At 40.6% G+C, this 17,351-nt stretch overlaps 1 protein-coding gene across 1 annotated transcript in view; it reads right to left on the bottom strand.

Annotated features, from left to right (window-relative positions):
* gfra4a (GDNF family receptor alpha 4a) overlaps window positions 1–15,912 on the bottom strand; it is a 30,899-nt gene extending 14,987 nt beyond the window's left edge. The window contains exons 1-4 of the mRNA XM_030772370.1: window positions 15,891–15,912; window positions 12,273–12,551; window positions 11,868–11,948; window positions 1,865–2,210 (exon numbers count right to left, since the gene is read on the bottom strand). Coding sequence (XP_030628230.1) covers window positions 1,865–2,210; window positions 11,868–11,948; window positions 12,273–12,551; window positions 15,891–15,912 — 728 coding nt within the window. The remainder of the gene's footprint in view (window positions 1–1,864; window positions 2,211–11,867; window positions 11,949–12,272; window positions 12,552–15,890) is intronic.
* Between the last annotated feature and the right edge of the window lie 1,439 nt (window positions 15,913–17,351).

Genomic DNA, 17,351 nt, shown 5'->3' on the forward strand with positions numbered 1-17,351 from the left:
TCTCTCTCTCTCTCTCACTCTCTCTCTCTCTCTCTCTCTCTCTCTGAACATCTCTTTCTCACTCTCTGTCCTGGCCTCCTTTTCGTCATAAAACTCTAGATTTTCCGACAAATTGTACAATAATATGTTTCTCAGTCTTCACGGTCATAAGACACAGCAAGGGGCAGTAAATTTAAGGACAAGATGAAAGTCATCGCCCACAGTGTAGGAATTCTCTTGAACGTTCACAAACATTAATATGACAGGGGGCGGCAGCGTAAACAGTGGTGTGATACATCTGAATGCAACAAAGGGTTTGCATTTGAATCAGAGATACTGTTGAAAGTTTCTATGCACTGTGTTGCGTCTCTCAGTGGTGTGCTGCAGACACAATGCAGAGCCTACAATCTAAATGTTAAAAACATTAAGATGAAAAATAAGACACCAGTGTTTCTTAATCAGGGTTCCACAGAAAGGCTTGAGGAGTCTGTGAACAGGAACAGGAAAACACATTTTTTATTTTCCCCTCCCGTTATTCAGATAATTGTCTTTTGTGACAAATATGTGTCTTTTTCCTTTTTTTCTTTAGATGGAGTTCATTGCTTTCAGCAGATTCTCAAAGTTGGCTGTGACCCCTAAAAATAAAGCTTTGTCTTTGACTATAGGTCTGGTCTATTCGACCTTTCGCTGTCTTAAACATATGTATAGGATCCACATTAACAGATGTGCTACAAGCTTAGCACACACGCCAAGGGGTTTTTATGCACTTAGCATACATCCTTTGACGGTTATTATGCCATGAATGTGCTTTAAGCAATGGCAATGTGGAATAATAGGCTGATTTTTGGGGGGAACGAAAAAACATGAGAGGTGATGACAAACTAGTTTTATAACACAGAGTGACAAATATTTCCTGTGTTTTTTTTTTGCTGTTTTTTTTTTTCAACGGCTGCATATTTAGGATTAAATATGGAAACAGTCACATAGGAAAACACACAGTTTTTCCCCCCACTGTTGGGGTGATCTTCAGCACTTTTGCCTATGTCAGTATCAGGGGGAATTTTAACTTGTTATAACAACTACTCTGAATATGTTGTAAACCCTTTTATACGCACTATAATTAAGAAATTGGTGTTTACTCTTCCTTAGACAACCTCTAATTTCCTGTCTTATTGGGCAATGTTTAAAAGCTGTGTAAGTCTATATAATAAAATTCCACGACTGTAATGAGGAGGTTTGCGACACTGAAAAAAAAAATCAGTCTTTTTCATTAAATTTATCTGCATGAAGTCAGTGCACTTCATCAGTTCTCCTGTACTCCTACAAAGAATTTTGCCACATACTGTGATTTATATATTGATCTTCCACGGTTTTCTGTCTTTCATTCTTTTTTATCTTTTTGGTTTTTTAAAATCAGTTTTTTACTAACTGCCCACATTTTGAGTCTGACGTTTGTGTCTTTATTGGACATCCTATATGTATTCTATTCTATTGGTTCTCAAACCGTCTTTTTGTCAGCATTGTTTTTGCTTGCGGTGTTTGTCTCAGTTTCCCAATTACCTGATCAGTTGACTAATTTTGAGGCAAAATAATTAACGGCATTCGCCAAATCTATTAATCTATTAAACACATTGACTTAAGTGCTTTCAGTTGTCAATTCCTCTTTGTGCCTTGCCTCACGCCCCAAAGAAGGTTGCACTCGGTTCTGTTTGTGATAATTGTGCCACATGTTCTTGTTTTTCTTTCTTATGGATAAGCCACCCCGAAATAATGGTTTTTTAATACATGGCCTTGAGGTGAAGAGCGCCTTGGATCTTTTTTCAGTTTGACAGTGTGATTTTTTATTTTGAATTATGAAAGGTTCTCAGGGGCCCCGAATACCCACTTGCAAATGTAGTCGGCCTGACAGATGCGGAGCTGGGCCAGGCAATTGGGTTTTTCCCTCTCCTCGTAGGAGCAGGTGGGAACGATGGTCTGCCGTCGGCGTTCGGCGCACGCTGTGTCTGAGCAGGGACAGAAGAGGAGTTCGTGCGTGTAGTCAGGTGGAACGCGATCAAAGAACTTCCTCAAGGCCTTGCTGCAGCGCAGTCGATTGCAGGGCCCCGCTCTCGCCGACGGGGCGATGCACGCTGACACGTACTCCGTTCGCAGCTTCTGGCACGTCTCGTCCACGTTACACGCCTTCGCTGCATCCAGGCAACGGTTCACCGTCGTCATGCCGGCTTCGGACTCTGCGTGGGGAGCAGGGACAGACAAACCAAAACAATACGGCGGCGTGAAAACATGATATGAGTGAGTGTAACAGCATGTGTAAAGGTGTGTACTTGTTTTTGTTTGTTTTTTTACTAATTTCGGAGGACATCTGACTGAAAATGCGCTATTCTTAAAGGGATGCCTTGTCAAACTTGGGTCAAAATGAAAAGTACCCTTTGGGAAAACTCCACTCACAGTTTGTTTTAAATAAAAGACATTTCTGTTGTTGGAAGGGATGGAAGTATGGAGTTGATTGGGTAGGATTAGGTTTAGGGTTAAGATTAGGGTGGGATTAAGCTGTTATTCTTCACTTTTGTTGTAATGGAAGTCAGTGGAGGGTCCTTAGAATCTGGCTACAAGGTGTGTGTGTGTGTGTGTGTGTGTGTGTGGATGTATGGGGACCATTACAAGAAATGTGCTTTTTGTGCAGGGTAAAAGTTAAAGAGCACAGGTTAAGCACAAGGTACTAATGAAGGTTTGAGTCAAGATCACAAAGTGGGGACCAAATGAAAAGTCCTTGTGTGGGACCTGCACGAAAGATACAAATAAATAATCCTTCATCCTTAATCCAGCGTGAATGAGAAGCACTGAGCAGAACCTTAAGGAACGGTCCTAAACAGGATGTGACTGAAGCTCACTAAGTAGGACGTAAATAAAAAGCTGGAATGAAGGGCATTCGATTGAGCACAGGTCAAGAGAACCCCGCCCAGTGGAAAGTGGATAAAAGATATTACACAGGGGAAGTGGACTAGAGTGAGAGTGGACTAGAGTGAGTGAGTTGGGCGAAAAAAAAAAAAAAACGCAGGGAAGCGTTCTAGTTTATAGAGAAAGGAGAACTGGCCTGCCAAGAGACATGAAAAAGGGAAAGGGCTGCGGGATATTGTCTACGGTAGGAGAGCAGAGGAGGAAGACTAAGAGTAGAGTGTGAGGGAGTGAGACGTGTGGTCCGGAAAATACTCTTGATCGCAGGTGTGTCTGTGAGCTTCTGTCTGTCTGAGCACGTCCAAACAACTATCAACCCATCAGTAACAGACAGGACAAAAAGACAGGCCTTTGATATCCTGAGGGTTAACCTCGGATAAACCTGCATGTCTATACTGGTGGTAGTTTAAATTAGACATGGCGAGATGTGTTAGAAAATCCACAGCGGAGCTGTCCACTGTCCGGCGCTGAAAGCAGCTAGCACACATGACATCACATGACATGTGAAACTGTGCTTTTTCCCATAACTATTTTTTTTGCCAAGCTAGATTAGCATCTGCTCTAAACTGTATGACCATACCTAATTGTATATGTGCAGTATCTGCAACCGTGAAACAAACACATTATGCAATACAGGCACACACTGTACTGTTACTAACTAATACTAACACAGACACATGCACACACCTCTTGTATAGCCTACTAATGTAGGTCTGCATTCTAAACACATACATGCACACTCTCTCTCTCTCTCTCTCTCTCTCTCCCTCTCTCTCTCTCTCTCTCCTCTCCCAGGTTGTAATGGAGCTTTAACTTTTTCGTCAGTAAGTGAATGTGAGGTCTGGCTGGCCTCTCTGAGCTGGTAATGAATAGAACATGACTTGGAATAAAAGTTGAATGAGTTTGGTCTCCGTATCACAGAGCGTGTCCCAGCCGAGACTGTCTACTGCTTCTTCATTTTTCATATCACGCTAATGTGGACCTCAGAGAACGACTGCCAGGACTATACCGCTATAGAGCTCTGCTTCTCTCTCTCTCTCTCTCCCCCTCCCTCCCTATGTTTTGATCTTTGTCCATTTCTCTCTCTCTCTCTCTCACTCTCACTCATTTTCTTTTTGATTTCTCTATTGTTCCCTCCTGTTTCCCCCTTCTTCCTCTTTGTACCACTTCTTCCACCCCTACCTCTTCTCTTTTTCCTCGTGCTCTCCCTCGCTCTTTCGCTGCGCTGTATACTGTGTACTGCATTGGCTACACAACGTTCTCATCCATCATTAGGCGAATTTTTCCCGGTATGCTCTGCTGATCAATACCACACTGATATTGCGGAGATGAATGCTCATTACTCTAACAGCAGACCTTCCATCCTCAGCTCTTTGACAGCCGTGTGCCGTGCCGGAACACAAAACAGCCATTAAGACCAAACTAACAGCCCTCGTCATTATAGTTCAAACAAAAAGTGCACACACACACACACACACACACACACGCACACACACACACTGTTCCACCACTCTGACACAAGAAATGTGTACTTATGATCGCTGGTGACTTTTTCTGTTTTCGTCTGGTTAATTGGGCATGAAGGTGGCAGGTTTCTAAAATGTAAGGTTTCTATATAAAAAGGTGTTAGGATTCAGCTGATTTTACAAGATGCCAAAGAAAAACAGCCCTGAAAACCTCTGTCATTTAAACTCAAGAGGACCTTTTTAAAGGGGGCATTTAAAATTGAGTGGGCCCACTCAAACATGCAGAACTGCTTTAGTGGAGAGTCGGTTAGGCATCAAGATGAGATGAAAAAAAAAAAAAAAAGTTGGGAAATCAGTTTGAAGTTTGAAGCCTGTTAATATTTTACTCTCTTTCTCTGTCTCTCTCTCTCTCTGTCTCTCTCTCTCTCTCTCTCACTGTCTCTCTCTCTCTGTCTCTTTCTTTCTCTTTTTTCTCTCTGCTGTCCATCAAGTCTGACTTATGGGTCTGTGTTTGATCAGTTTTTTTGCCTTTCTTTCCAGTTTTTTTTTTCTGTGGGATGACATTGACTGGAAAAAACACCCCCCCCCCCCCCGGCCCTTTCTTTTTCTCTCTCTCTTTCTGTATCCCTCAATAATTGTGCTCCAATATCTAAAATCCTTTATTAGTATAATCCTTATTGTAAGATACTGACACATTCATGAATGTAAAGGTAACTGAAAAATGACAAACTACAATAATTCTATTAAGATCCATTCATTTCTATTGATTTCTTTGACAAATTTATGTCGTATACCTGTCAGTTAGCGATATGGTATCTAACATCAGTGGAAAGATATTCTGTTGCTTTAGTTCAATTCATTGATTTGCTATGAACCACCCAATAATATCACAAAAAGGCTAAGAATACGGTACTAAAGAGTATTGTGATTAATGTTGAAAACATTTAGCTCTTTAATTACACTGTGATTAAAAGGTTGTGTTGCCCGCTATGTGAATGTGAATGTATACTCAGAACTCAACTTTAGAAGATTTACCAGCTTTGGCGGGCGTCGGTTGTACTATCAATCACCACTGTAGTTTGATATAACAGCTATAGTGTTTGGGTGTGATGCAGATTTGAGTGTGGGCCCTATTATGTCTGTTTTCACATGCAGGGCCAGTTTTGAAGTGTGTGTGTGTGTGTGTGTGTGTGTGTGTGTGTGTGTGTGTGTGTGTGTGTGTGTGTGTTTGTGTCTGGATTCGGTCGGAGCATAGCCTAAGACTGCTCATTAAAAGCACATTGTGCTAGAAGATGGCGCTCATTAAAATTCACACACAAACTGCTCACATTCAAATCACAAAGTGGAACAATTCTTTCTCTCGTCGTCACTTTTTATCTTCCATTTTCCTTCTTCACTACTCTGTTGTTGTTGTTTTTTTTTTTTGGATGACTGTGCATTTTTCATGAAATCGTGTAGTGTAGTATTTCTGTGTGCGCTTTTGTGTGAGTAGATTGAGAAGCATAACAAGTGGTAAGTACACAGCCCATTCTGTGTGGATGACAGACACCCTGAACCCCAAACCAGGCGTGTGTGTATTGTAGGGACATGTACATGACTGACTGACATTGGTTTAAATTAACAGTTAGCCTCATAACATGACTGCTTGCATTAAATTTAACCAAATAAATGAACTGAATTATCATCTTAAACTTCTAATAAATAATAATAAGAAGAGTAATTCACGATCTGAAGCAAATTATTAAGATAAATTATTAAGTCAAATTCATGCAGTGTTTCAGTGATATGAAAAGGTGATTGGTTTAAAATAATTCTAATTTTAAAAATTCTACAGATTTGATTAAAGATTCATAAATTCTTGTAAGCTTCCCCCTCCTGCGGCTGTCACGTGAAGTATAAAGTGGGAGAGACTAGCACTGCCCCCGTTACATGTCTGTTTAGATATACACCAAAACTTTGTTCAGCATTGCTGAACGATGTAACACGTTCAGCGGAGCGCAATATCCCCACAACGACATCCCTGCACTCTATGCCAACGATGGGCTAGAACTGTTACTTTGGAACCAAATACTCTGCTCCACTGAATATTCTGACTTTGAATATGAGCAATCTAACTGAACCACAAAATATTTTCAAAATGCATTTTTTTAAATCAGTGTTACTCTTGTCACGAACCGTTATTGTAGCCCTCTGTTGTAACAGACTCATCACCACCTTGCAAATAGGAGAAATATTGTAGTTACAACATATGACCATAGAATTGACCAACTGTTTGAACACTAAAAAGAATATTATAATATTTTTAATGTAGTTTAACATTGCTTAATGTGACAAAACAAAAATTCATGAAAACCAAATTTCTCTCAGAGTTCTCCTGTCACAAACACCACTCTCAAAAGAACAAAACCGTAGCCTAATACAAAGACAAAAACTTTTTTGCTTTGTTTTGTTTAGTTTTTCCCTCAGCATAAAGAAACGGTTGACCATGATTTCATGTATTTACTGAAGCATTTAACCAGAAACTTACTGCATTGTCTTTGCATTTCAGTTTTATTCCGTTGGTAGTAGGTAGTCCTTATGACTAGTCAAGGGTGAGAGACTTTTTAATGCCCTTTGCTCCTTTTCTGGTACCCTAAACCACATTTAAGCCATTCCCATATGTTTCAGCTGAGAGAAAAAAGGCTCCACGTAAAGTTTACAGCTTTATTTACACATTACCGTTTAACCTCTTTTTACTAGTCTACATAGTGTGAGCTGTGAGACGTGAGAGAAATGTTGTGTTTCTAAATAGTTTTAGCTCATTAAGTCACGTGAAGCTGTTTCCTTGTAATAGATTTCTATGGAGAAGAAAACACTTAACGTAAACATTATTGCTTTGTTTTTCCGTTACAGTTTCGATCATTTGACAGTGGGAATACGGGTTTCCTCGGACATTGTTCCCGTACATTGTCACTAAGGTTTTTGTTTTTGTTTTTTCCCCGCAACGTTAAGCGTTTTACGATGTCTCAGGCCAATGGTCATAATGGGCCTTTATTATGGCCCTGTACATGTTCACACAGCATGATGCACCATTAATTAATAATACAGAAGCATATCATCTGTGCATCTGAGAAAAAGATTACAGTTTGAACCCAAATGACAGGATGGCCACATGGTCATTCCGTGACGCTCCCAGTGCGTTTAATCATCGCTTTGCGTGGTGCGAGTTAGCATCAGCTATCCATGCGTTACAGAAAGAAGAGCAACTTAATAAAACATTAACAGCCAATAATGAGAGAACAATGAGTGTTGTGAGATAATGGAGATGGACTTACCACCAAAAACAATGGGAAATAAACAGATACTATTTGTGCTTAGATTTTCCTTACGATTTCATCCATTTCATCATAAGAACAGCATCCCATATTAACACTGTGTTAATAACTTTCTTATCGTTTTCACTGTTTTAATCGCAAACTGGATTAGAGTGGCTTGCAAGTATAAACTCAACGTCCACTTTAATAGAAATACCTAACCTCGACCTACACTCACTAGCCTAACTTAATGAAGTATATCTACCTTTTAGGTACACTCTACAGGTGTACAGTTATAAACAGTAGCCCATCTGGTCACTGTATTGTTTGGAAATTTTCTCAGAAGGTGAGTTTCAGTGTCTCAGCAGAGACAGCTAGAATTTTGTATAAAATATCCTAATACCTTCAAAAAATGTCATTTTGCAGTAGGTAGAAGGTTCTTCTCCTTTGAAACTAAACTGACTGCTGGTGTGCACGGCCAGTGAGCTCAATTTTCATTTCATTTTGACATAGTACATGTTTTTTGAACACACGTTTTTGGTGTTTTACCTTGTAACTCTTCCTTACATGGAGCTGATGTCTAATTGTACATCTGGAGACATAGTGACACCACGATGCAGTCAAGTTCTTTAATTCTCCAACTATCCTTTTTGTTACAAACAACTTTTATGTTTTTCATATGAAGCTGTGCGAAGGGTGCTTTTTTAGCTCAGCTACATTAATGTGCAAATAACTTTGGAGGTGTTGGCTCAACATTTTTGGAACAAAAGAAATAAAACATTGCAACAGTCTAAGAAAAAACAGTGATAGTGGATTGGATCCCTCATGCCTACATATTTCTTCGAAGACAAAAGCACAAATACAATTATGTCTTATATCAAAGATCATGCTAACTTATGAATGTTGCCATTTGTTGTTAAAGAAGTGCATCCAATCATTTGAATATCCTTGATTGTTGAACCTACTGAAAAAAAACATTAGCCAGAGCTGCTTGAACTACATTGCCACTAATATTAATCAATAAATATACATGACCAAGTAATAGACTGAATATACAAAATTCACTGTGTATTTCTGAAGTCTGACTTATCCATGCCGCCAGAAAGTTGGCAGCATCATATGACAGGAAGTGATGTCAAACAACTAGGGGTGTAATGGTACACAGAAGTCACGGTTCGGTTCACACTACGGTTTGCACATCACGGTTTGGTATGGGTTCAGTGCAACGGGAAAAGAACAAACTCCAACAAAAACTGAAAATGCATAAGGCCAAGTTTCTTTCATTTATTTTGAGCAGACAGTGGTGAAAGTTAGTTTGTTCCACCTAGTGTTGTATGTCCCCCCCTGAGGTAATTGGTACAGCCTGTAGTGCATCAAAGGTGCCATAGAATGGAAGTCACGATTTTCCTTGCCCTTTTGAATTCACTGAGACGAATGTGCTACGCAAACATTGTCAAAGTATGAAAGAATGCATTCATACAGCCGTACGATAAATGTGAAGAAAACAAGCCTTTCTACAGCCCGTACTGAATTCCGCGTGTTTGTGACGTCAGGACCGCACATGGCCGTCTACAGCAGCCAATCATAGGCTATTGACAGCCCGCATTGCCATCTATTCATTAAGAAATGCGGTTTATTTCTTACTACAATGTACCGGTAATCAAAGACATAAGGTCCTTGAAAGCCTATGTCACCATAGGTTTGCACCACAAACAGATCTCATATCTTAGAGGGAAGAGAACAAACCAACTACGAGAGAGTGAAATGAGAGACTCGCGATTGTGAAATTTGGTTCTGCACAACTGCACGCACTAAACCGTAACGTCCGCAACCGTGAGGGTTCGGGACGAATACGCTACGTACCGTTACACCCCGACGTGCAACAGATTTTTATACGAGGAAAAATAGAGAGGTTACAGATTATTGGCAACTTCAAATGCCTGCAGGTGATTACGCTCTTTGAATTATAATTATTTCTGCTCGATTACCAATGTATTTTTAAGGGAAATGCCAGTCTCAGTTGTATGCCTTAGGACGGGATTAGTGTTTGGCCAGGTGGTATGAAGCGATCAGTGTTATTATCACAGGTTTATGGAAACAAATTGACAGTTAAGCTATCTCCTGAAATGAAGAAATGAGAAGTAGAGCCATCGGAGTTCTAAGCATATGTACACACAAAGTTTCCAGTAAAGCAAAACATAGGTTAACAGTTCTCTGGATGCCCTCAGAATGAACTACAAATGAAATGCGTTTAACATGAAAAAAAAAGCAGTTCTCACACTGTCTATACCCTCTACCTATATGCTACAGCTTCACTCGGGGTCTGAATCTGAAGATTCACGCTTCTGTCTGATTTCCTGGTGCCACTTTACAATAAGACTACCCTTATAAAGGGTTTGTGAATGGTTTATAATTAGATTATCAATTAGGTTGTGAACACTTTAAAAATCATTAGTAAGCTGTTATAAACCTTTGACAAAAAGCACAACAGTCAACTGTTGCTTGCCAAATAGTGATCCCACATTTATCTGTACTGTTAAGCCTCCGATCTCATTGGTTGCTTAGCTTACTTTGTCTTCTCCATCAGCCAGCATTTATGACTGTCAGCCCCTTCAGATATTTGTTAACAAGTTACTAGAATTTAACCCACCATTAGTGTATCTTCATATTCAAAAAGTTTCATTTGGCATATCAACAGATAGATGGGTGGAGCTTCCCAGCATGCCTTGGGGTGATGGTCTGTTGTTTAACCCCAGTTTGCTATTGTTCAGTTTATGTTTCCCATTGTGGCTAGCAGAATTGCATGTGTATTGTTCATCATGTGATCTGAGTGTTGTGTTATTAATTCTTGTGATAGTTTAATGTTATGTGTGTACCGTCAATGTAATTGTCTGTGTGAATGATGTACTTCTCTCCTACCATATTAGCATGTCAAGTATGTTACTTCCTGGTTTACACTTTTGCAAAAGAAAAGGCAGTGTACATGCTAACGTGTTTTATACTTTATAGTAAATCTTCTTTTTGGCAGTTATAAATATCAGTAACCCATTTACAAGGGATGATGTGTTTTACACTTTATAATAAGGCTCCCTTTCGACAGTTAAAGATGTTAGTAACTAATTAATAAATGGTCATAAAAATGAGATGAAGCTGATCTGAAATTTAACAGAATACATAGATGAAAAGTGCAGCAGTAACTTGATCTTGTCAAATAGTGAGCCCGCATCCATGAATGAAAACTGTGTTATAACTTGTTTATAATTGCTTATTAATGATTTATAAAGTGTTTACAACTTAATCAATAACCTAATTGTAAAGTATTTATGAATCCTTTATAAGGGTAGTCTTGTTGTGAAGTGGTACCGATTTCCTTGTGTGAAAAGTCTTGTGTGTTTTCTTAGACAGCTGCAAAAACGTGGCTGCATTGCACTTGTTATGACTGTGCTGTGTACAGGAAAGCCGTCTCTTACATCAGCTTATTCTGCTGTTTGTTCCAGGCATGTGTGCATTGCTTACATAATCAATTCAGCTAGGGATCTAGTCACTTTCCTCTGTCTGTTGGGCATCATTTGGTTGAGAACATAACTTGCAGATCAAAGACTGCAGTATTAAATCCCAATGCAAAAACATCAGTCAGACATTTACAAACAAAACAGATTAGTTTTCCCTGCATTTTTTTTTTTAAGTTTTGCTGTTGCAAATAGCTCACGCATTCAAAAACAGGAACGTTTTTTTATTATTATTATTACTATTTTTTACAAAACAAATTAGCCAACTGAGTTGTCCCATAGCTCACAGCTGCAGAGAACCAAGAGAACAATTCACATTTTATTACACCTTTTTACCATACCCTGTGCAGCAGTTCTATTGTTGACCTCAGTAAACTCAGGGATGAAAGATGAAAAGAGTTTGTTATGCTTGATGATAGAGATGCGAGGTGTCATTTCGGCGGCAGGGTTGTGTGCAGCATGAAGGTAATGTATGTCTTTGCTGTTCCTGTGCAGCAGACTTTCTGTGTGTGTGTGTGTGTGTGTGTGTGTGTGTGTGTGTTTGTATGTGTGCATGCACTCGAGTATGAATCTATACATATTAACAGTTTTAAATGATGCCTTTTGGGAAGTCTAGAATTTTCTCTGTTCTTTGTTTTGTTTTGTTTTTTAAGAGAGAAACAAACCTGCAGCAATGGATGCCAGCCGGACATAATCGTTGCCCCGTTCTACAGGTTCGTATGGGTAGCTCTCCACAAGGCTCAGTCCTGCACACACACACATGCATAAGAACCAAATAAGAATAAAAACCAAAACCAAAGTTAATGAGAAGGTCATAAATGTTCATGTCATACTGTGCACAAGAGTGAATGTGTGTGTGTGTGTGTGTTTCTACATTACAGAATGTATTTATGTATGTATTCATGTATATATCTATGTATGTATGTATGTATGAGTGTATTTATGTATGTGCATATGTAAGTATATATGGACATGTCAAACCACACAGCAGTAGATGCTCAGTCAGTCCTCCAGAGAGTGTGTGTGTGTGTGTGTGTGTGTGTGTGTGCGCACATGTGTGTAACTCTCACCATGCAACACAGATTGCTTTAAACTCCAGTAGATGCTCAAGCAGTTCTTCTCTTTCTTCATTCCCCGTTTGCACTGGCAGAGATGCAGCGGACTGGCGAGCAGAGCGGTCACCGCGTTCTCGCACTGGTTCCGAGCGCCCGGCCCCAGCTTCACGCTGCCTCCACCCGCCACGCACTGCCTCAGCGTCCGCAGCCGCGGGCTACACGTCTCGTCGCTCGAACACGAGTCCCCCGCTGTCAGACAGTCCCATCGGCCCGCCAACGCCAGCCGAGGAACACCTGAAACAACGGAAATAACATTCGTGTTGGCAGAGTTCACGGAGGCGCGTGTGCCAGTTTACATAAAGAACGGGGGTGTCGCTGAAGTAACTTGTGTTTCCATTTTAATTGTTTATAAAAATTCATTCTTGTCAAAACCGGTCCTGAAGGAGTTGTTTGAAGCCCAATGTTACACAAGATGATTGCTGGCGGGGGGGGGGGGGGGGCGGGGAGGCTTGTTCAGTTGGTTGAGTGGTATCAAAGAGTAACAAGGAATTGTTGTCTCTGAAGTAACTGAAAATTGGAGGTTAAAGAAAGGGAAGACATCTCCAAAAGTTGTTGCACTGTTGGAACACATGTTTATATTGTATCAATATAAAAGGCAATATATATTTATATTGTATTGTTGGAGCACATTTTTAAATAGAGTTAATATGGTTTATCCTGTGGTATTTGTCCAAATATCAGAGGGGCTTATCCACAGCCACTCTCCTCTACATGCATGGGCAGTCACCTTTATATCAGCCATTAACAGGTAACAGATCTTTAACTCAATTCTCTCTTTCCTCTCGGTTTTCAATTCCTGCTGAAAGGGCTGTTATTGTGGCCTCTTTTCTCATCAAATGGTAGCGCCAGAGAGAAACTTTGCATTGTTTGCTTCCAAAACTCTATGGGAGTGGTTTTTCCTGCTCTTGCTTGTCTGTTTGTTTTCCATTTGAGTGTTTTGAGTAGCATTTTGTCTGTCTGAGTGACAATCATTGTGCTTTCGAGAGAGCTGACGAGAGGGGAAAGTTGATTTTATTTTTTACCTCCTCCTTCTTCGGAAGAGAGGAAAGCTGGAGGGTGGTATCAGTTTTTAAGAAGACCACCAATACACACACACACACACACACACACACAGAAACACACATTCTTCCTCTGTTATATTAGTTAAGACTAAACATTAACAAGCCAAAGCATAACCCTAACCAGTCCCCCCCCCTAATAACAGACACACTGTATCAAAATGGAGTTTCAAAATGTGAGGAATAGAAAAATGTCCTTGTTTCCCAGGCTTTTTTTTTTTTTACACGTATTCCTAGACATGTCAGGACACTCGGATCTCATAAGCATCGAAGTGTGAGTACACACACGTATGCACACAAAACAATCCTGCCTCCAGTGTTTTTCCAGTGTCTTCTAGAAATTGGGGATGCCAGACACTCCAGAGAGCAGCAGCAGGTGTAGACGGGAATTTATGGAAATAAAAAAGAAAAAGAGAGCTGGAGAAAGGGGGGTGGGGGGGGGGGGGGGTGAGAAGGGACGGGGGAGGAAGCAGATCTGCGAGGATTTTCCGCTTCCTCTGCATTTAATACATAAATGTTACGAGGATGGATCGTCACGGCAACTAATCTCATTGGAAAAAAGAGGCTAATCCGGTGCTGAGATTAGGCTAATCAATAGATCATCAGACAATGAGTTCATTAAGTGATTTGTTGAACGGATGAGACTGCTAAGCTGGCAGTCTGGAGACCTAGATACAGCACTCTAGCAACTTAAAAAAAAACAAAAAAAACAAAACAAAAACAAAAACACATTGGAAATCATTGCGTTTGTAACTGTAAACTCATTCCGTTATTGTATTCCTCTCTTCACAAGACTATAAATAAACATACAAACACACACACACACGCACACAAATTGAGGGCAGATTATGTTTAAATGTTTGGAGAACCAGCTGGTATGCCTTGTAAGAGCTCATTGGAGCAGAAAGCATTGATGAAGTTAATTAACCTGTGGTATGAAAGGGGTTGGGAGGTTGGCCTCTGTAACACATCTCCTGCATGATCTCATTAACAGCATTGTTACATCCTTTACTCCCTCAGGGTGAAGTCTTAAAGCTTTTTTTTTTTTTTTTTTACCTTTTCCCTCAGAAAGTACTGAGAGTGAAATGCCCTCATCGCTAAAGTCCAGTAATGTGGTTTTGTTGTTTCTTCCTGTCACTTTCTTTCTCTTTTCTTCTCTCTGTCTGTCACTCTCTCTTCATGCTTTCTTTTATGCCCTTGTCTCTGTCTGACTGGATGAGACCATTACTGCTGCGCTGTAGGCTATCCTGCTCCTCCTGGGAAAAAAAAAAGCAAAACTAAGAGACTCTAATTGTTCTGATTGAGACGAATTATATTTTTGAAACAACCTGAAAATGTTGAAACATTGGAACAAGCGGTACATATTCTCTCTCTCTCTCTCTCTCTCTCTCTCTCTCTCTCTGTCTCGCAGACACACACACACACACACACACACACACACACAGACAGGAACATAGATATACATACACACACATTAAAGATGTAATTGGTTGAGGTTTATATAATTTCTCTCTGTAATTAGATGCATGAGTTTGGCTTGAAATGAGAAAGCTTTTTTTTTCCTCTCTCTCTCTCTCTCTCTCTCTCTCTCTCTCTCTATTGCGGTAAAAACCCCATAATTGCTTCCTCATGCAGAACAAGGGGAGTTTTGTTCTATGGTTATTGATTCAGTAAAAATCTGATGAAATGTAGAGAAGCTCATTATAAGGCTATGGAAAGGGCCACAGTAGAATACTGATCCGGGTTCCTCACTATACTCCTCAGAGAAAACCAAACAAACCACTGTCACATCAAATCCAACGGCACGTCTGTGGATGGATTAATCAGCCACCAGGCTATTAAACCAGAGTGACTTGCTTCAGTTCACACTCAGTGCTTGTGCGCACTGCAGACTCTGGGTTTGGAATTGCTCTATACAGTCCAGTTTGATTCATTCTTCTGTCACTGTCGGTACAGCTGAAAGCGCATTCATCTTGGAAAAAAAAGGGGGGGGGGGGCGGGGGGGGGGGGGCTCCAGAGACTATTCCAGAAGTTTTGCAGTATAACAGATATTGCCAATAATGCTTTATGGTCAGTTTTTTTTTTCAATTAAATATGAATACCAGAGGTCTTTAGAAGGTAATCAGGATTTGTAAAACCCTCACTGGGGGGAGGGGGGGGTATACATTCTCTGACTATGGCTAGGGCCACAACTGTTTCCTTAGGTGAGAGAGTCAGCAGTCAGCAGTTGTTTCTGTCTCTCTCTCGCTCGGCGGCAGTCGTTAACGGCCAGCCGCTGCGGTTACCGTCAGAGCCGGGCGAATAATACGGTGTGAGGCTGAGGCGTAAAATAAAGTCGAAGGGGTTTGAAGAGGTCAATGCGAGAAATTTAAATGTATGCGAAAAGTTGGCTGAGGCAGTGGGAGTCAGTGGGAAGGAGTCTGAACGAAGTGCTCGGGGTGATTTGTGCGACTCGCGGTGTGAGAAATGTTAGTGCTTGACTTCTCACGTAACAGGAGAAGCTAACGTCACTCACCTGGACTAAAAATGACTGCCATTACGGAGAGGAAATATGAAAATTGTGAGTAATTGGCTGTTCTGTATCGGAAGAAAAATGATGAAAAATGAAAACAACATAACTTTGTTTGGGCGTGGGTATCAAAATTAGGCAAATTAGCGCATGTAGGCAGTTTTACCTATGTTATTTTTTTTTTTTTCTTGACAGATGCCTCAACCGTTCCAGACTTGTAACCATCTGTTGAGCTTCTTTAAAAAGCTAAACCGATGCATATTGTTGTTTATTCCTAAGGGGACAATGAGTTTAGTCAGTCTGAAAAACAGCGCTATTTTAATTTATGTTGTTGCCATGGGAAATCATTTATAATACGGAAGCATGCCTCACAGAAATGAGACTATTACTGTGAAGGAACTTGCCACTCACTAATGTGTCATTTTTGCCCCTTTCCATCCGATTATATTTGTATAGATGAGAGACAACAGGCCAAGGATGTGATGTGCTTGTGCTATTGACCAGTGTTCCTAAACCAGAGTTTGAGTTTTGCGTTGCGTATTTACGACAAGACAGTATGGGTCTATGTGCAGAATGCATGGATCACAGTGTAGGTTCAAGGGCACTCAGACACAGTGTTTGCACTTAACAGCGCCTGTTAAAGTATCAGCTGCACCGTATGCATGTGTTAGAATACGAGTGTCCCTGTTCCTGTGTGTAGGCTTTTGTTCGCAGTTGTAGCCTGTTGATGTTAGTGAGTTAGTGAGTGCAGTTTCTGTGTGTGTGTGTGTGTGTGGATGCGTGTGATGTGGGTCAGCGTCTGTCTGACGGGTGGGTCTCTCATTAAGACTAGAGAGTCATTGCACAGTGGACCCCAGAGGCATCAGAGTGGCTGTCTGCACTAAAATAGGTTGAGTATTTAGGTCAGGTGTCCTCTTAAAGTATCTCCACTTTGTGTGTGTGTGTGTGTGTGTGTGTGTGTAAGTCCTCTCTAAAATGATGTTTGTGTGCTGTGACCACCATTCTCTACAAATAGTTTATGTTATTCAGTCTCATTACGAATGTTTTCTCATCCAAGGTCTCTCCCTGTGTGTGTGTGTGTGTGTGTGTGTGTGTGTGTGCGTGTGTGTGTGTGTGTGTGTGAGGGGGTGGTGGTGATGGCATTGTTGTTAATTAATTGACCTAGAAACTGGTTGTAGGTTCAGGCAATAAAGTTGTAAATTGCATTTGTGCTGTCCCTCTCTCAGGAGAAATTCTTGCATGTTGGTTTTGACAGACATCTCTCACCTATCACAAGACTTATTTTTCCACAAGCTTTGGATTGCTACACACACACACACACACACACACACACACACATTTGTCTTTATCTCCTCCTTGGGACTTCACATTGACTTACATTTTATTAGAACTAAAGATGAAGAGCTACCCTAATATTAACCGTGTTGATCTTTTGGCACATATTCTTTTAACTTAAACAGCTGTGAC

This window comes from Chanos chanos, chromosome 4 (assembly GCF_902362185.1).
Source record: "Chanos chanos chromosome 4, fChaCha1.1, whole genome shotgun sequence".
In the NCBI taxonomy this organism is placed as follows: Eukaryota; Metazoa; Chordata; class Actinopteri; order Gonorynchiformes; family Chanidae; genus Chanos; species Chanos chanos.